Source organism: Hyposmocoma kahamanoa, unplaced genomic scaffold, assembly GCF_003589595.1.
Source record: "Hyposmocoma kahamanoa isolate Upper Pololo Valley unplaced genomic scaffold, ASM358959v1 182, whole genome shotgun sequence".
NCBI classification, from domain to species: domain Eukaryota; kingdom Metazoa; phylum Arthropoda; class Insecta; order Lepidoptera; family Cosmopterigidae; genus Hyposmocoma; species Hyposmocoma kahamanoa.
Genome location: NW_020653713.1, coordinates 6,410,774 through 6,432,392, shown reverse-complemented (window position 1 = coordinate 6,432,392; position 21,619 = coordinate 6,410,774). Strand labels below are relative to the sequence as shown.

The 21,619-nt window shown below is 36.3% G+C and overlaps 2 protein-coding genes across 2 annotated transcripts in view; one reads left to right on the top strand and one right to left on the bottom strand.

Moving 5' to 3' along the window:
• LOC113226169 lies at positions 1–14,386 on the bottom strand. Its single transcript, XM_026458701.1, has 16 exons — positions 14,301–14,386; positions 13,430–13,576; positions 13,170–13,302; positions 12,897–13,023; positions 10,925–11,050; positions 10,642–10,773; positions 8,206–8,340; positions 7,480–7,532; positions 7,214–7,357; positions 6,073–6,251; positions 5,684–5,843; positions 4,267–4,504; positions 4,092–4,194; positions 3,392–3,531; positions 2,321–2,498; positions 1–1,135 (listed from the first exon to the last, which is right to left on the bottom strand). The coding sequence occupies exons 2-16, from the start codon at positions 13,565–13,567 to the stop codon at positions 1,007–1,009; spliced, it is 2,115 nt and encodes a 704-aa protein (XP_026314486.1). The 5' UTR covers positions 13,568–13,576; positions 14,301–14,386; the 3' UTR covers positions 1–1,006.
• Positions 14,387–16,296: 1,910 nt separating this feature from the next.
• Positions 16,297–21,619, top strand: part of LOC113226110 (long-chain-fatty-acid--CoA ligase 4) — an 85,426-nt gene continuing 80,103 nt past the window's right edge. Inside the window, exon 1 of the mRNA XM_026458639.1 lies at positions 16,297–16,312. The gene's annotated coding sequence lies outside the window, so the exon portion shown is untranslated. The remainder of the gene's footprint in view (positions 16,313–21,619) is intronic.

The window sequence follows — 21,619 nt, the reverse complement described above, 5'->3', positions numbered from 1 at the left end:
AAAGTGAATAAGCACCTATATGAGAATAATTTCGTGATGGTGTTTTGACAATTTATATATCTTATTTCGTTTCGGAAAAATAAAATCTAACAATGGTCGATCATCCACAGTGAAGAAGAACGAACGAAATGTACTATGTCCTGAGAACAAGTAGTCTTGCACATAGATCTTTGTTCTACGGATGAGTCTGTAATTGTCAAAATAATAATGAAACGCCTTCACATTCATGTTACAAAATATTGCATAACAATTTTGCTAATACATTATTGATAGGCGATAAACACAAATGGACTCGGGTCAATTTGACAATTGAAATGTAACTGAATTAACTTATATTCGCCTAAAATTGCATCTATAGGTATTTATAAGACGTGGTGTGGCTACAGAGAATTCCCCGTAGCAACGTCACCGTAATTGTTTTTTTCTTTTAATGTAATACATTCAAACAATAGTAGTACATTCACAAAAAAATACAAGTACGTCAGCCGTATATTACAGTGTCTATTATTGTCGTATAATCAAGCTTATAGACCATGTTACCAATGTCCAGATTCGAAGTCGAACTAAGGTAAAGGACACGGGGAACCGAATCACGAAGCTAAAGTGGAGCTGGGCAGAACACCTGATACGGAGACAAGATGACAGATGGAGTAAGACGATAACTGAGTGGCGTCTAAGGACTGGATACAGGAACGTCGGGCGTCCAGCGGCGACATGGGCGCAAGACATCGCAAGAATTAGGAGACGAACCTGAATGAGATTAGCACGGGATCGTGGGGAGTGACACAGAAACTTGGAGGCCTATACCCAGCAGTGGGTGAAGTCAGTCTGCATATGATGATGATATTACAGTGGGTAATATCATAATAAAAAAAATGGGGTGGCGTGGCTACAGAGCACTACTCTAGAACGAGGTTCGATAGGGCACGGTAGTGCACACAAGCCAAGTTTGTCTTATTTTTCAGTTCTAGATTTACATTACATCATTTATCCATTTACATTGTATTTAATAATCCTTATTAATACGTATAAGTCGCAGTTTTTCGCAATCGAGAAGAGCCACTCCTGAGTCGTTGTTGCCCCCGCAGTAGTGCGACGACGAAAATACTGACACCAGACGCCCACGAAGCTGACACTAACAAAAAAAAAGAACGGGAAAATTAAAAATTAGCCTAACTAAATTCAAGAACAAGTATATTCATGGATATTTTTTTTTATTATATCAGGTGACGAGACGAGTAAGTCGTGCGCCTGATGGTAAGCTACACGCCTGTCCATAATAGTTGCAGTGACACTCAGATCTTTAAATCGCAAAAATCTGAGGAGCCACTGACACTGCGCCCGTCATCCAGAGACAAGTTGACAAGTCCCGTGTACCTGTAATTTCACTATACCGGCTACAAGACCGGCGAGGACCTGTAAAACAGTACGGTTTTATGGGTCATTTTTTCTTATTTGTCGAAATTCAGTTATTAATTAAAAAGTTGCTAATTATTGATTATCTAATGAAAATTGTCCTTGATAGTAATATTACTAAAGGATGCCAATTTACGTTACATCTTACTACTCGTGCCAGCGTCCTGATTTTGATTCAAACGGGAATCGATCTGATCGGGTAGTCTCGAAATCAAAAGGGTTTCTGAGCGAGATGAACCTGATTCCTACTATTTCTTTCTAAATCAGCTATTGTTCCGATTACAAATGTCAAAGTTTCCGATCAGCCAGTTGTGAATCGCAATTATGCACCTCGACTCGGAAAAGACGTAGTTTCCGATCGGGAGAGGCAATCAAAATCAAGCTGCTGCGTTTTAGTAGCTGTAGAGTGAAACTTCGTCCAGGGAAGTACTGCCACCTTACCTATTTCTGCCGCCAAGCAGTAATATTAGCATTACTGTGTTCCGGTTTTGAAGGGTAAGGATGCTGGTGGAATTACAGGCACATGGGACTTCTCAACTTATGGCTCAGGGTGTCGGGCACAGTGGACGAGCCCATAAGATCTTTGCAATTTAAAGCTCTGAGTGGCACAGCAATTGTTATGAACAGGCGTGTAGCTTACCACCAGGCGCACGACTTGTCCGTCCCTCACTTGATATTATAAAAAAAACGTGTAGCACGAGGCATCCTTTTTCCATCACGCGGATTCTGCTCTACTTGCTTTTCCATTTATTATGTCATTGTCAATTATGCTTGGCCGAGATAGCGTCCGGATATGGTGCGTGTTAATAAAGACACAGGTTTCATGCCTATTAAAAGTTTTGACGCAATAACGCAGAGCCAAACCAGCTTGACAGGTAAGGGTCTTAACCAGGTATTTCATCACCATAAATCCACTTTGATGCAATTCATGCGCGCGGATGACATGCGACAGGCGATTGGCGGCCAGGAAGCGATCCAGGGCATTCTGATCGAACACGTGTCCTGTGCCGCGCTTTGTATTAGCAGCAAAACCTTCGTTCGCTGTCAGCTCGAGTGCTAGTGTTGCCGTCATCTTATTCGGTCTGTAAAAATTGTTGTCGTAAACAATTGGAGTCTTCAAAAACGCCCTTTAGTCGAGACTTTGTAAGAAATGTAAATTTAAAGCATATCTTCGTCGTTCATGAAATAATACACACAGCGGCAAATTTAACGGAACACAAAAAGTTGTGAAAGAAAACAAAGCATTTTTTTAACCTTTCAAAAACATTTATCTTAAAATAATACACATTTAAAATGATAGTTCTTAAATAAATAAAAATAACTGCATTTAGAAAACAACTGAACTAAAAGAAATATACAAAAAATACGCAATACGCTTTTTTCCTCTTCTCATGTAACCAAAATATCTTTGAAAGGAAGAGTTGATGGAAATAGTTTTATTTAAAATAATAAAATGTTCCACTGCGTGCTTTCAAGATCGTTTGTTCCCATTTTTAGCATGCAGAATAATGTTATCTATTGATTCTTGGTAGGTTCTGCGACTCAATCATCGTATTCACCTATTCAGCGGCCGCGGAATCCTGAATTGCATACTTCGCTTCAGTCATTTTCAAACATGCTCTGTCCATAACAGTAAAACATCCATAACTTTGAGATACTTTCGAGTTGAACGAGTGGCATGCGAATTATCATGCAATAAGATAAAATCGTCGCCGGTAAAGTAAGCAAAGAGTATCAAATGCTCTTCTAAAACGTCTCTTATAATGATGAATCTACAATGATGACTACCAAGTCCGTCCTCTCGATTTCGTTTCGAAATTTAAAATATTTGTAAGAAAAGCGACAGTAAATTTATTTTTTAAATTTAAAATAATTTAGGTGATAAAAAACTAGAAACCAGCAAGCAATTTCAAATTAAAAAATTAAACCTTTTTTCCCGCTCAATATGCCGCCGTGTGTATTAACGAAACCTCACTTGATAGGATCATTCCAAAGTAGTTCCCAAGCGATTGTACTCTGCTCAAAGGGCCTTGTTAATGGCACTGGAATTTTGTCAATCGCTGTGATCAACGGACACACCCAAGGTGGAGGAATACCTCCGTGACAGCAGAAAATCTAAAACGAATAAATTCACCATACAAAATTTTTATTCATCAGTGCACAGAAGAATAGGTAACCGATACTACTTATTTTTGACCAATTTAAAAAAGGAGGAGATTCTCAATTCGGCTGTTTCTTTGTAACGCGATTACTCTGGCATTTGTGAACCGATTTTGATGATACTTTCTTTGTTGAGAGGGTACCTCAGTATTGATCCCATTCAAATTTGAAGAAAATATTCCACCTCTAAGGGTGGCAAACTAGGGGAAGAATCCCGTTTCGTGCACTTTTCGGTAACCTAGGTCATTGCAAATAGATGTAATTTCACGAACTTTTTGAATTCGGTTTTTTTTAATAAAAATTTATATTCTATCAATACTAGTCAAGAACTAAAAAAAAGAAAATAGAGACACAAAATGGACACTACACATATAATACGATAAATTTGGGATACAGACAATAAGTATATGGGCCCCTAATGACCGAAAAAATCTTCACCAAACTGGTCAAAGTGCGTATTTACTTCGTATCCAAACAACACCAAGGAACAACGACATTTATTAAATTATATAAACCTTGTCGTCGACAACAGCTGCAAGGGGGAGAACGTCGAATACTTGATTGATAGCGTTCCATATTTTGATACCTTCAGTTTCGCCGTATTTGTTTACGCATTCGCTGCACAAAAATATCACTGTAAGCAATGGAAAAGAACAATAAACCGTACAAAACAGGTCGTGATTCGCTTACGCATAAAACGTGAACATCTTCTGGATATCTCTAGTTTCATGGTTTCCCCGAATCATAAGAACGCCACTAGGCCTTTGAAGTTTGGCAGCCAAAAGATAAGCTATCAGCTCGGCACCGTGAGGGCCGCGATCCACAAAATCACCCAGAAAGAGCAGTCGAGCTGGAGCTAAAGCTGGTCCGGAAGGCCATATAGCCGACTCCATTGCGAGAAGTGCTCCCAAGTTTCCATGGAGATCTCCTGTAACATACATATTTCATACAGGCATTGTAGTTGGCAGCACTGATCTGACTTCAAAAATACAATGGTCACTTGTCCCACCAATTACATTCGATAGTGTGACCTTGCTGGTCAGTGACTATGTAAGAATTTAGGAGTGCTCATTGCCAAAAATCTCATCTGGGTCCACAAATACAAGAAGTAAACCGGAAAACTTTTGCGTTGGCGGCATCATTGCGGATACTTCGAAATTTTCTTCCCATTGCTACTAAAATTGCTTTAGCACAATCTCTTCTATTACTCATATTAGACTATACTGATGTCAGCTACCTCAATCTCACTGAAGAGCAACTGAATAAATTTGAGCGAATCCAAAATTTTGATATTAGATTCATATTTCGATTACGCAATTATGTGATCATATTATAACGGAATTTCGTAGTAAGTAGTGGTTGTCAATTCGCCTTCGCCGGAATGCTCATATTCTTTCTCTACTTTACAACGTCCTATTTAACCCCACTTCTCCTGATTATCTCAAAGAGCATTTTAATTTCCTTCATGATGTCACTCGCATGTCTTGTGTTCATCGGAGAACCTGAGGCTGAAAATATCCATGCGCTCATCTAGAGCTCTGGATAAACCTTTTTCGGTTGAGGCAACTCGTTTATGGAACAACCTGCCGGAAGCGATAAGACATGCCCATCGCTTGACAAATTTAAGGAATGGGTAAATGAACATTATTTATCAGTTAGTAATTTCAATTTAATAGAGTAAGTTAAATATTCGTCATCCAAATTAAAATAATGTGTATATAATGTGTGTATATGTAATATGTATCACAAGCATATTCTATATATTGTATGTGTATATAGTTATATATTTCGTATGTAGCAATGTGGATATTTGTTATAATATATAATGTAGTACGTTTTTATGAATTCGGTTTAATTTATATATCGTTTAGCTGCTTTGTGTACCATTAACTGCCCTTCGTCTATAACTCCGTAATAATTTGTAAAGTTGCCTGGAAGAGATCGCTGTCGAGCGATACCTTTAACTATGTTTTATTTTTTGTATTGTCACTGTGTTATTTTGTGTGCAATAAAGCTTATTCTATTCTATTTTAATTGGGACGATAAATTATTACCCGGAACTTCACGTTCTGCGGTTAACATTAATTAACATTTAAAGGAAAGTCACCTATGGCGTAAACTGGTGAAGAAACGCGTATTAAACGTGACTCCTTGGCGAAAATCGGACGTGTAGCGTCACAAAGTTTAAGCAGCAGCGCACCCAGATTCGCCTCTTCACCCTGATTTGCCCACGCAAATGCCGCTTTTGCATTTAATGATGCGCGCTTCTGAAACCCAAACACATTCAGCCTCAACGCTAAAGTGTCTTACGTTTTTATCAGTAACACAAAAACAGAAAATGACTTGAACTTTTCGCAGACGTCAAAATTATCGACCAAAGCAAGGGAAGGCTACAAGTTGATAATATTTACGAATACTCTGAAAAATGTTGCTTGCATGCATCAAATAATTATAAAATACAGCAACGGTAGTGTTCATTTCATGGTGCTTGCGAACCGCTTCTAGTTGTATCCTGGAAGTGGATCTCACAGAGGTTGGCTTATCGAGAGGCGTGGCGAAGTAGCGCACGGTGTTCATGGCTTCGACTGGAGACGCGGTAGGGCCTAAAACGTCAATGGATGCCGCTGCCAAAGCGCCAGTTATCAACCGAGCCGTTGAAGGACTAACCGCATCTTCTGAATGTAAAAATTCCAATGAATTCATTAATCGGTTGGACTGCCTGCACTCGAGTCCTATGTGTAGGGCTCGGATAAATATGCACTATAAACTACAAACTATGTATTTATAATATGAGCAAAAAAATCTTAAAATATGGAAAAAATATGCAGATAAAAAACAATTGTTTTCACATAGATTACGCTTTATTATAAAAAAAATCAACAAATTTTATTCCACTTCAGTGGGTCACATCTAGGTTGTCTTCTAATCTTCCGCACAATACACTGTTAATTCTTTTTAGTGCAAAAATAAAGGTTTTAATTTATTTCAAGCACGCACGCACCTTTATTTTTTTTTTTTAATTATAGAAATTATCACTTATGATTGAAAATAGATTTATTGCAAGTTTCATGTAGAAATATGGTCTAAACCTGTAAATATGGAAAAATATGGAAAATAAAAGTAACTTTGTCATTCACACACAAATTAAAGAAAGTCAATTAATGAAATGAAATATATGTAATTACATATTAATCCGGGCCCTACCTATGTGTAAGTGGATATTTTATGTAAGATCATTGTTGACAGTGTTATGGTGCATCTACACCGGGTCGTCGTAGACTACTTCGCCTTCGACCCGATTCTCTATTTACACCGGGCAACTTGGTGTAAATGCGCCATAGCGGTATTGACGGCACATAATGATGCATCAAATACCAGAATTTCAAACAAGGGCTTGACAGTGCGCTTTAAGAGAATTGTATAACCGGAAGCGGATAATGTAAGTTCAGAACATGGCGTCGGGGATAGTGCAAATCCGCGTATTTTAATTATTTCCATCATTGGTAAAAGACGCGTATTTACTCTAAATAAAATTTTATGAGGGATTTAACGTTATATCTATATGCTAGTTATACGTAATTGCACGCACTATCCCCGACGATAGGTACTTTTGTTTATCACCAGCTGTAGAACTAACCGTCAAACTGACTAAGTTCTAGCATCTCGTTCTGTGCTTGCCTGTGCAGTCGGACGGAATACATAGCGACGTTATATTGCGGCCGAACGTTAACGTTTTGACGGCCTCCGGTGGTAGATACTCCAGGATTATCCGTAATCTGCACTGGTTGAGCAAAGGTTACAAATCAAATAACAAATATTGATCTATTTATGCACAGAAAAATTAAAGAATAATTATGTAAAAGCATTTTTTTAATTGTCTTAAAATAGTGTCACAATCCTTACTTGTTGTAGCATTTGAGCCGGCTACCGCTGAATTTGTTTGTATGTCACGATCGCTGAAATTGAAATAATCTCAAGTTTGTTGTAATATTAGGAAATCGGTTTGCGAGAATAACTTTGAAGTGAAAATTTGACAATTTTATTGATTTGAATACGTCGCACTTTTTTGATTTTTCGTTGATTCTAGCTTGATTAAAAATCACACCATTTTGAATGACTCATCAAATATATAGCCAGAAATAGAGACCAAATGTCATTTAATTTGTTTGAAAACTGTTCCGCCAAATCATTACGGTGACAACTGCGCTCTGATTGGCCAGCCCGAATTCGAAATAATTGACGGTTGTCGTTTTACTTTAAATCGACCAGTTTAACTTGAGCTTTGCTATAATGGACAAAAATTCAAAAAAGTACATAATTTAATATTTAATTATCAAAGAAATGTGATTCCGTTTGTTTTGTAATTAGATGTTTTGCTGTTTTTACCACACCACCGAATGGAACAACCCCCAATAGTTAGAGATTTTTGGAATATACGAAAACGTACACACAGACCAGTTATTGGCACTGTACTATTTCAGCTTTCTAATTTGCGATTTCAGCACAAACGAGAGTTGATATTTAAAAGTAATAATACCATTTGACTGATGAGTTGCCAGGGATGGATGGCCCTGGATGGATTATTTCGTCTCTATTTCTGGTTATATACTCGATGCTTTCAATACTCACTGTAAATCAGTAAGATATCCCAGTACACTGCGAGGAGAGCGCAAAAGCAAACTTGTGCCCCGTAAACGAAGTTCTGTTACAGCTCTAAGGAATTCCGTCAATGATAATTGCGAATTCGGCTGGATTCCTAGTTGTCTGAAAAGCGACGTAAGAAATAGAACCCATACTTCCCGATATGGTGAAAAAAACATATTTATACCGTTGTACGCGGATAGGCTCCAAGGCAAAGAATCAAATATGAGAAGATCGGAATGTGGAAAATATGAAAGGGTGACGGCCTGCAAAAACTATAACATATGGAGGGAATATTTGTGCACTTTTATGAGCTACACCCTGGTCAATTTCCGCCGAAAATAAAAAATGTTCGAAATTCGAATAAACAAGATAGCCGCCATACAAATTTCGAAGTAATTAACAGATTCAGGCGTTACTTTGCGGAAGTCCATGTTAATAAAAATGGAAGTAAGTTAATTTGCTACTCCGCGAACCCAGTGAAGGTTAAATCGTGCAAAATAGCTACGCTTGTGTTGAATTTTTTTTTTAAATTCATTTAAATTTAATTAACTGCATGAAAAAATATTTTCTAAATAAATATTTTTCTAAAATACAATTATATATTAAAATTCAACACGAGCGTAGCTATTTTGCACGATTTAACCTTCACTGGGTTCGCGGAGTAGCAAATTAACTTACTTCCATTTTAATTAACACATTTCGAAGCCTTCTGCCACGGAAACTATTAGAGATAAGTACGATGTGCTCGAAGGAATATCATAGAGGGTAATAGTGGTCAAGTACCTGGATTAAAAAAAAATCAAAATTGCGAATTCAAAATGGCGACTGAAGAAAAACTCGCTTCGATCCGGCTGAAAATTGGCATCCTAAAGACGCCCAGGAGTCCTTAATCAAAAGGTTTTCTTCGCCATTTTTTAATATGGCTGCCATATAATCGTTTTTTTCGTCAAAAGTGGCTGCCGAAACAGACTTGCTCTGATTCGGCTGAAAATTGGCATGCGGAGGACTCTAGGAGTGCTTGATAATAATTTGTGATCAAAATTTGTTTTTCGCCATTTGTTAATATGGCCGCCATACATGCGTTTATAAAAAGCTTTTAGCTCTAATTCAACTGGTAATCGGTATGTGGCTCTATAGTTGTTTGATAATATTTTGAGGTTAAAATTTCTTTTTCGTCTTTTTTCAATATGGCTGCCATACAAACTTTTTTAGCGGCATATAAAAATTTGCTCTAATTCGATTGAAAATGTACAGGTGGGAGTCTCTATGAGGGTTTAATAATAATTAGCGGTCAAAATTTATTTCTCGCCATTTGTCAATATGGCTGCCATACAAACTTTTTTGGTGGTAGATCATTTTTTTTCCTAATTCCACTGAAAATGGCATAGCTTCAATCATAATTTGGGGTAAAAATTTTGTTTCCGCCGTTTTTTTATACAGCCGTAATTTTTTATGTAAATGGCTGTTGAAAAAACTTGCTTTGTTCGGACTGAAGATCGGCACGAAAAGATTTCTAAATTGTTTGATAAAAATTAGTGGTCAAAATATATCTTTGCTATTTTTAAATATGGCCGCCATTAAATAGCTATTTCATTTTTTTTAAAACAAAGTCATAAGTGCCGAAGCCGTAGGCCCAGGTCCGCGGAGGGCGAAGCCCGAAGCGTACGCACGCTATCGTATGAAGGTAACTATACGACCCAGAATACTCAGACCGAAACGAACTTAGAAATGTTCGTTTCTTAAATTAGTCCAAATCGGGAATCGACATCCTCATCAAGCGCTTATGGTGTGTACTAACTGCTGTGCCACCGAAGAGCTCGACCCCACCGTAGGTGGGGTACAGGTCTCGTATATATAATACATTATAATAATAATGCACCACGCACACACTCAACATAGCCCCGCACTAGGGAAACCTTGTGTCGCGGGTGCCATGGACACACACATAGACGACCACAAATTACACCCAAATTCACGAGACAAATAAATGTAGGCCCGGGAATCGAACCTGGGACCTGGCAGTCCGGCATGGTAATCGTTCGGCCACAGAGGCAGTTGAGTTAGTAGCAGTAGAGCCCATTGTGAAAGAGTTCGCCCAGAGAAGTAGTTACTGCCACGTTATCTATTTCTGCCGCCAAGCAATAATGTCAGCCTGACTGAGTTCCGGTTTTGAAAGGCTTACCCTTCAAAACCGGCACCCTTACGTGCTGGTGAAATTACGTTACTTGTCAATTTATGTCTCAGGATGAGGGGCGCAGTGGCAGTGCGCTTAAGATCTTTGCGATATATGTAGGTATAGAGTTGAGTAGGACTGAAACTGTTATGGACAGGCGTGTAGCAGGCGCACGACTTGTCTATCCCGTCACTTGACATTACAAAAAAAAATACATGTTACATTTTTATAAGACCTGAAATCAATACCTAAGACAAGCATCAGCATCTCTTGCAACGCTTAAGGCGTCGACTGATAATTGTCGACTACCACGTGCAGCTGCAACCAGCTCTTTGAACTCGACGTATTCTAGCTTCATATCGCTATTGCTGTCGAAATATCTGTTGAGCAAAAATCAGCTATTACGCTATCTATACACGGAGTAAATAATTACAATGTACTATTTACTATGTACTGTATAGAACAAAAATAATTATTTTTTTATTTCAGACCTATAAAACAGGGTTTTTGCAGCAGTGTTTGTTTCCTGACCTAAAGATATATCGGCAACGTATCTCCGCGATTGTACCGTTGTGTTGTGTTGCAGGTTCTATCGCCGCTGACCACATCAGCAGCTCCGAGAACGTAAGTCCACCGCGATTTGTTATATCTGCGGCCCTGTGTGAAAAATTTTGTTAGTTGTTAACCCCGAAACAAGCGCAATATTGACTTTTCACAACAATATTCACGTTATATAGATTTTAAGACTTTCGTGGTTATTCACTAAATGATTATCACTAATATCAGGTTGCCAGTCAACCCATGACCATGGAGTGTGCAACCGTTCCGAAATATGGGGAAAATAAAAAGAAGTCATACCGTGGTAAGAAACCTGATATTAGTGATAATATTCGCGTTATCAGTAATCCAAATAAAAACACATATTTCGCAAAATGGAGTGTTGAATATGTAACTTGTCAGCCTTCACTACAGTTCTTTTAATAATAATAATTTTTTACCTTCAATAATAATTATTTTAGTAGCAGTAGAGCTCCTTGTGAAAGAGTTCGTCCAGTGAAGTACTCCTTACCTATTTCTGCCGCTAAGCAGTAATGTGACCATTACTGCATTCCGGTTCCGAAGGGTAAGGGTGCTGGTGAAACTACAGGCACATGGGGCTTGTCAACTTATGTCTCAGGGTGACGAGCGCAGTGGTAGTTCCCCTCAGATCTTTGCAATTTAAAGCTCTGACTGGCACTATAACTGTTATGGACAGACGTGTAGCTTACCATCATGTTCATCCCGTCACTAGATGTTACAAAAAAAAATCGGACCATTAAAAATATCCATAGTGCCTATGTTAGTACGAAAATTTAAAAACAAAGTAAGTATAATACAATGCAGACATAATTTATAACTACACAATAAATTGGGCTACGCCCTTAATTTGATCTATCCAGAATTTTACAATTGGACAGTCAAATCTTCCCGCAATTGCACTTTGAATGCTGTTGGGACTTTGCCTCACGCGACTCAACAGCGAGACAATCTTTTTCCGTTTTACGGCCTGGAAGCCGTCCGAGTGAGCTTCCGCAAACGTGACCGAGGCATTGCACCAGGAGGCATTGCACCAGCTTGGCAGTCCCATCAGCACTTTAAAAGCGTTGTTATATTGAACATGGCGCTCGCTATACGCAACGTTTCGTATACTTCACCCACAGGCTGCTCCAGTAGAAACCTTCTTTATACTACCAAATTTATAGCTCTATTATTTATTTAATAGTTTATTGTACAGGAAAAATACAACAAGTCACAAAGAATACAAGGGAAATTAAAAACAAAAGGTTCTGCTTATTTCTAATAGAAATTTCTTCCTGCAGACCTAAATACCGGACACTATAACTAAAAGAACGGACATATGTGCACAACAAAACAAGAAAAAATATATAATATAAAAATAATATAATAATATTAAACTGTTATAAATTATATAAATACTTAGATAAATACATATTTTATAATATAATACTTAAGATATGGATGGAATAGTAGATAAATAATGCTCTTTAACTCTCATTTTAAAAACAGATAACGATTTACTTTCGTGAACAGTAATAGGAAGTATATTCCAAAGTCTGACCTTATAAACAGTGAAGGAGTGAGAATAGAAACCGGAATTGAAGCATGGAAAAGATAACTGGGACCTAACAAGAGAGCGACAGGGTTTAACCTAGGACCCAAGGAAGTTGAAACGCTCTTTCAGGTACCCGGGAGACACAGGGTTATGTAAAATATTATAAAGAATGGAGACAATATGCAAATTCCTGCGGAGACGGATGGAAAGCCATTTGAGCTGACTGCGGAAATGTGAAATTCGGTCATATTTACGAAGCCCAAAGACGAACCTTATACCTTAGGTTTTGCAGTAGTTCAAGCTTATTTAGCAGTTCTTCAGTAGCGTCCAAATAGCAGGAATCATTTTCTTTCATTCTGCTAAATTAATAATAAGTGTTGTAATTGGCACCTGAAAAGACTGGAACAGTGTGGTTTTTGCCAGCCAATGTCTACCATGAATTGCACAAACGATTGAGGTCCCATGTATGATGCAGGATACACCATCACCACGAACTCACGGTAAATACGTGTCTGGTCTGCAAAGCAATAAATTGCTCAGGTAAGTATTTTTACGACAAAGTAATTATAATAAAATAATTGCAATTAGTGACATTTAACGTTAAAATACGATAGAACGTCTCTCAGTCTACCTTGAATTAAAACTAACAACAGTTATAATTACCATGTTTTTTGTAATTGGCAGCTTGTAACAGTTGGTAATTTTGAGACATTACTGATGTATTTGCTCCGCTGTAGTCCGCTCCGACGATAATGTTATCCTCGCTGATCTCTACTAATAAACTCCCATCCACGTCCTGTTAATAAAAGTCTGTTATTGCAAACATTTAAAAAGTATTTCGACAAATATAAGACCATTTGCCTGGAAAGTGCCAACTGGTGGCTCAAAAAAAGTAAAGTACGAGTCATTTTCATAGAACTTACTGGGTTGTTGTTATCTTTGCTTTGTTGTTCTCCAGTTGCCAGAGAAACAAAGTCCATTAGCTCGGGACTTCTGAGGGTAGTATGAGCACGATGACGCTCCAACTCCACAATGTTGAGCCATTGTAACCGATTACGCATGCCCGTCTGCTGTAAGTTGCATAGAGACAACGCGAAATAAATAACTGTAAACTGTGTTTTATTTACGAGTTCACGTATGGTTTCTTTAACAATCTCAGTACAGAGTACTACAAAAACCAAATAAATAAATACAAATAGATAACGCACACACTCAACATAGCCCCGCCAAAGGGAAACCCTGTGTCGCGGGTGCCATGTACACACACATAGACATCCACAAATTACACCCAAACTCACGAGAGAAATAATTGTAGGGCATACAACTATTTCTCCCGGCCCGGGAATCGAACCTGGGACCTCTGCGTGGCAGTCCGGCATGGTAACCGTTCGTCCACAGAGGCAGTTTAAACCAATCTCAAAAGTACATGGAATTACATCTATTAGCCAAGTTTTTTAAATCGGTTATCGGAAAGTGCGCGAAACCGTAATCATCACCTAGTTTGCCACCCTTACAGGTGGAATATTTTCTTCAAATTTAAATGGGACCAAAAATGGGGTGCTCTCTTTCTAACAAAAAAAAGAATCATCAAAATTGGTTCACAAATCGCGTAACATACATACAAAATAAAACATACGGTCGAATTGAGAACCTCCTTCTTTTTTTGAAGTCAAGTTAATAAATACACTATTAAAAACATTATACGATTTGTGAACAAAATCCACTAATGTATAGGTTTCGATGTTCCTAATACCTACAACTACTATGAACTACGAAGTAGTACAAATTTAATACTTTTGTCGTTTTTATTCTCTTTTTAACATCAGCTTTCACTGTTGCTTTATACACGGCATGGTAAACACAGTTTAGCTGATGGTTCGGGAGCCATATCTTGTACATCCGAAGTGGTTGACATTGAGACAAGCAGTCCGTGCCGAATATCTGAGGAAGACGTCGTAATAGACAATAAATTGCATATTGTCGGGTATAGCGCAATTACGCGTAACTAGCATTTGATTAGGAATTTCCATTTCGGTAATTTAATGGCCAAATCAAATTTGCATAAATGTCATAGCAACCAAATTAGCGTAATTTCCGAAAATCTATTGTTATCATTCCGTACATAACATAAATTAATACTAACTATGCAAAAACAAAAGTCGTAGCCATTGAAATAATAAAGTACCCTATAAATTTATTTCCCTCTCCTGCACAATTTGGTACGCGCCTTTTATTAATGCTTTTGTTAACGCGGAATTGCACTATCCCCGACGATATACAAGCGCCGATCAGCTTTAAAAAAAAAAATATATATATATATATATATAACTGGAGCTATTGAGTAGCAGGATCAAAATAACCAATCTACTTTATGACGATTCTACTTATTATGACACTAAAACCAACGATTTCTTAATTTAGGCTAAACAGGAGATTAAAACTTAGTACTTCTGAAATAAAACTTTTAAAACTTCACATCAGTCAACTTCAATTTTTTCATTTCAGTGGGAACCGGCGTTACACAACAATGCGCACTCGCAACAAAACACGCGCGCGAAAAAATATTTTATATATACTTCGGAAATTATTTTGTTTGCCGTGCTCTTCCAGCAGTTTCGTTCAACTTTACTCCATGGAATCCAAAATTCACCGTTGTTTTCCTTGGTAAGTAGATAAGATTTATCGCTAGGACAGTAAATTAGCACTGACACCACATCGCACAAATCTTTGTAGTATTTGAACATTTTTGCCTTCTATGCAAACTCTAAATAATATTTATTTAAGTTCATTTATACACACGTTTCTTAAAAATCGTAAAATTAAATAATGTTTAAAAAATATTTGACAATTTCGAAAGAAGTTTCATGATGACAGGAACCATGAATTTGGTAAAGAAGCTGGAAGAAGTTTTGAAAATAGCTGAATGTTCTGAATACGTCAAGTGGCGTTCTAATTAAAATACATTAATTTTATACTGGTTGATATTATGTTTCAAATCTTGTAAATATATATTATAAAATGGTGCTAACTAATTTATGCATAAAATAATACAATTAAAATATACTAAAGTTGTTTAATAGGTCAAACTTTAGAAATAATTAATTCTCCGTGCTTGCAATAGATGGCGCCACTTATTCGAATATTTTGTCCAGACGTAACTTCAATGAATGTCTACTTTCTATTTGACATAAATGCTCTAAAACAGATTATTTCTAATGTCAGCTTCCGATAGAGGGTTATAAGACTTTAGTTTTCTGATATTGATCACAATACATACTATAGCTCAGAAAGGTATGTATTGTTAATGTGACGTAGCGATCACGCCACCTTCTTGAGACCAATCCCTGCACGCTGATTGGTAGACATGCTTCCCATTCCACTGAGAAAATCCGACACATTCAACATGTCTAGTGTTGTAAAAGTCCGACTCATTCGAATAAGAACCTTAAAATCGATTATATGTGAAATGATAAAAGTTACTTTCCTGTGAACTGAAGACGATAAATTATTTACAATTTTTAGATAATTTACTGTTACGAATATTACTCGTAAAGGAGTTATATTCAAGCTTCGCGATTATTGCTTTGCACGAAAATCTTTAACAAAACTTTTTAATTATTGGTTTTTCATAATCGATTATTGGTGAGCTGTCATATACACGTCAAATGAACACTACACATCACCAATTCGGTCTCGCAGGACGTTACGTGCGGGGTTTCTGAAAACAGTGTTTACATCGAGATTATTTGAAAATTAAGTGGTAATTTACAAGTGTAATATTGGCTTTAGACGCAGGCAGGCCTCAGGTAAGTCCTACTTTCAGTATACCTTTAGTTCGCGATTGCGTGTGTACTTTTTTATGACTATTCGTTTTTATAACCTCCACTGACCAGTGAGTCTATTTCTCTTCATTTGTAGGGGTTTGGAATAGTAAAAGGACAAATATGAATGCAGAATATAACTGAGACACTTGATTGTGTAAATCTTTGCTAAACTTCTAGGTTTTATGTAAAAATATTTTGTGTAAAAGTGTTGCGCGCGATAGTAATATTTTCCACATTGTATCTTATTTTCGTAATTTAAAACTAATTATTCTTATTAGAGTGTGCGAAAATTTTAATTGCGAGTTTAACCTACACGTTGCAATGATTCTACACGAAACTTTGTCGACTCTTGTAGGTTTTACTCAGAACAATCTTGCCATCATTCTCGGAAAGTTCAATATTTCATCTAAACACGGTGCCCCTGCAGCGCAATACAAGATAACTTCGTAACGTAAATTTAATTTGCTAATTGATGTCACTGATGTTAAAAAATAGTTTTTATTAAATACAACGACATTGTAGGTAGGCTATTGTCTTTTCTCAAGATAACCAAAAGTGGGTAGATTGAAAAATATAAGACAGTATTACTATTATGTATCTGGTATCAACGTGTGTTTTAATAATTTTTTCAACAATTTTATTATTCATTTGATATTCAAGACACTAAATGAGATCAACATGCCTGATTTCCATTTACACTTTTTACGGTATCTTATCATCTATTAAGATATAGACTGAATATTTATTTCAGTTCTTCCGTTAATATTTCATTTATTGTGAATTTCACACTTATCAGATTTATGTTTAGTACTTGAAGTTGAAGTAAATACACTCTGATGTCTGGTGATATAGTAACCTGGTGATAATTTTATACACTTGCATGTCACATTTATTATTTTTAACACTTAAAATATCATGATAGTAACTATCATGATAACTACGAGTAAAAACAAACAAATATGAAAATCTTTATTAATCTAGTCACATTAATAGTCTTATTGCACACTACTTATTTACATACATTTTATATTTTTGTTAATAATTAGTACATAATAGACAGTCAATGATATTGTTTGCCTATGAGACACATTTATGTTTAAAGACTGTTTCTTGCATTTTGTATCATATTGATAAACAAATCATTTCACAATTTTACAGTTGACTATTGTTGAAATAAAATTAAAAAATCTTTAATTAGTGTATAAAGCCATTGAAAGGTAATTCAGGACTTGGCAGCGGCATCTCCTATAATTTCAACAATCTACATCATGTGTAATGAATTCTCCATAGAGATTTTTCCTAGAAAAGTATTTGCTTAGTTGAGTCAACAGTCATTTTACAGAATGCTTAAACATTTCATTTTACGTCCCCATTTCACCCACAGATTTTTTCCATTCCTTACAAATTTTGTCCGATAAGAGAATTAACGTTCTCCTGCAGTATTTGTACAAGGTACAATAAAAATATTAATGTGATGGCCAGAATTTTATCTACATATCGAAAATAGACATTTAAACACCAACGTGATGAAAATGATGATGATTTTATATGTACGTAAAATTGTTACACAAATGTGACCCTTACCGATAACCATTTCTCATTTGCCAATCATCTCTATCTTTATTTGCTTTATCTGTCACATAAATGTTGTATTTTATGTTCCTAAAGGTGAGTGAGGAATAACTACTTAAGTTCAAGATAGCTTATCAGAAAATTTGGTATGTACTTGTTCCAACAGCATTAAAAAGTAATTTCTAAATTAGAGGTACGTTCGGAATATACTCTTTGTTTTTTTTTGTGATACCAAGTGTCGTAACGAACAAGACACGCCTTTCCATAGCAGTTGCATTACCACTCAGAACTTTATATAAAGATCTCAGGGGCACTGCCACTGCGCCCATCACCTTGAGACATAAGTTTACAAGTCTCATGTGCCTGTAATTTCTCCAGCACCCTTACTTACCCTTCAAAACCGGAACTCAGTAAAGTTCACATTACTGCTTGGCCGTAGAAATAGGTAAGGATATTACAACAATGTTCGTGCAAATAGAATTACTTCACGTATACTGTAGTTAAAAGTCGCAATTGACATATAACATTATACAAAATAAGATTTTAAAGACCTAGGACTTCAGTCCTACTAAGTAGAACTTTACTTTCCAATCAATCTGTAACCGACTCACACGTGGTGTATCACGTGATTGTATGGAGGGAGTTCCAATTGATTTAGGACAGGAAGAGCAAAGTTCGCGGCCTCGTCGTCTAGTATACCTCACACGCTGTGATCGTGTTAAGACAATTGAATCTCGAAACTGTGACTTCCTAGATATTAATTAACATGGGTGTATATAATTAACAACGAGTTGCATTAACCAAATTAAAATGTAACGTGTTTTTGACTATAATACTATCTAGTTTATTGAAGCAAAACTTGTAACAATTGAGGCAGCATGCTGCTTAATGAAGTAGTACAGTTACAGGAGTGGTGGTTGTATTTTGGTTTCTAATCGAAAGCTACATTCTAGTGTGGATACGTAATTTTTTTTAAAGTATGCTAAAGTCGGTGCAATAGTCTGCCGGCCCCTAGCTAGAACGCGGTTAAGTGAAAAAATGATTGAATGATTTGCCCATTCGAATGATTAGTATTAGTATTATAACATTCAAAGTCTCGCATCGCTAGGGTAAGTTGCGATACGTTGAACACTTTAACTAATTTTAACTGTTTTTAAAAGAGAGTTTTGTGCTATTTAAAACGGTGATTTGTGTTATTTAACCATTCGATTTAGCGACTTTTGGCACTGGCTTGTAAGGCGTGGTGAAATCGTCCATCATTTCATCTTCCATTCATAATAATCTCAGTACAGAGTACGAAAAACCGATCTCAAAAGTTCGTGGAATTACATCAGTTTGCCAAGTTTTATTGAAATCGGTTACCGGAAAGTGCGTGAAATCGGATTCGTCCCCTAGTTTGATATCCTTAGACGTGGAATATATTCTTCAAATTTCCAACAAAAAGGAAACATCCAAATCGGTTTAAAAATACAAATACGAGTTGTCGAGTAACATACGTACCAAAAAAAAGATATCATAATATTATTATAAGAGAATCTCCTCCTTTTTTTGAAACTGGTTAGAAATATTTTTTTTTCAAAGCAACGGATGATGCGCTTAACGCCTAACTTCTTTAATGTATTTGGGAATAATACACATTTTATAAACGCAGAAATTAGAACACATCATTAAAATCAAGAATTTTCAAGTATACTTAGAAAAATTCCACTATTAGACTATAGCTCTTTAAGTCCGTATATGAGTAAACACGTATAGGAAACAGTAACAACGCAGGAAGAGCAAAGTACTCAACCTTGTTTCGATCTTGACCTTCTACCAGTCTTATATCGCGCGGCAACACGGCGTTTTGCTTATTCCGAGGATTTATTGTTACCGATCAAACTTCAAACGTATTTATTTCTCATAGTAAACCATGTTTGTTAATTGTATTGTTAATTTTGGATGGTAGTAATTCTAGATCCACAATATGGGATGCAATGTTTCTTGAATACCTAGTGCAAAAACATGCTTGGTGGACTTCTGTACAGCTATATCAAAAATATTCAGGCATTTTTTACCGACTTCCAAAAAAAGGAGGAAGTTCACAATTCGACTGTATGTTTTTTTTATGTATGTTACGCGATAACTCCGGCCGGCATTTGTGAACCGATTTTGATGATTCTTTGTTTGTTGGAAAGACGGTACCCCAGAAGTGGTCCCATTTAATTTTGAAGAAAATATTCCACCTCTAACGGTCGTATTCCAGAACTCTACTCAATACTCAAGTCAGGACTTGAGTATTGCAGTGAGCACTGAAAATCATACTCAAGTCCTTGCCATTAGGGTCGTGTTTCCGGTGCTTGAAATCATACTCAAGTCTGCTCAAATCCTGACTTGAGCATTGAGTAGAGTTCTGGAATCCGACCCTAAGGGTAGCAAACTAATGGATGAATGACTTTTAAGGTCGGTTTTTTTAACTAAAATTTATTTTTCAAAGTATACATATTATTATTATACAGTAAGTTTTTTTATTGAAATTGTCGTAGGCAGGGTTTTGATGTTTTTGAGCTTGGAAATGTATTTTTTCTTAAATTTTCTCTTTTAACGTTAAATTCCAAACGCAAATCAGTGTTTTCCGTCTATCAAAATTGTAGACTATTTTTTTATTTTTTTTTAATTTTCTTTTTATATTTTCAATAAAGGTGATCGGCTTTGCGAACTCCCTATAGGCGGAAATTCAGGGACGTAAACGAGTATTATTAAAATGTGTTTTATTACTGGTGCACAATAATCTCCCACCAGGTTTCACAAATACGTGGGTGTAGTGACGTCATAATTTTTTTTCTCTGAATTTAGTGAACTTCTGTAACTTTGTAACTGGTAACTTTTCTTTTAATCAATTTAAGCAAACAAAGATCGTACAATTTTTTAAGTACATTATGCATTCTTGATAATAAAATGACGAATTTCGAATAGGAATGTTTTTGGGAAACCTTGTAAAAATAATAAAAAAAACGTATTAAATAAAAGTGATACATAGTTTTTAAACTAAATTAAAAGTCATATTTGGGATCAGCCAATTGACATACGTGGGTGATCCCACGTTCGTATTTTTTTAACCTCTGACGCAAAAGGGGTAAGTCTAAGTTTGAAACCTTTGTCTATGTATCATAGCTCTCAAACGGATGGCCTGATTTTTTATTGAAAACATTTTTAAATAAAAAAAATATTTTTTATCTGAAACGCACGGACTGTTTGGTCAACCCATTACTATTTAACTACTTTTCGTGATTGCAGGAGGATATCCATAGTGCTTTGTCGTCTATTGAACATGCTTTTAAAAAGATATCAGTATATTAGTCAATAGGGCTAGCACGATAGGGCGCAACTTGCACGAGAGCGACATAACGAGAGCGAGCGAGAGTAGCAGTATGTCACACTTTATATCGCTCTCGCTGAAGTCGCGCCCTGTCGTGCTAACCTTACAGGATATTATATAGGATCAGCTGATATCTGACATATATATTTTTGTTATATCTGTCCAAAAGGGCAACCTTCTAACGATAACACAGTCTATAGTTCAATGTCGGAATTGTGTAATTAATTACTGATTAGATTAATTGACTTGTGATTCATAATTATATCTAGGACATTATTTTTGTATAACAGTTGTCTAAAACAGTGTTATTTAACTTTAACACTAGTTTTATCAAAACAAAACTTGGACAGTTTATCACT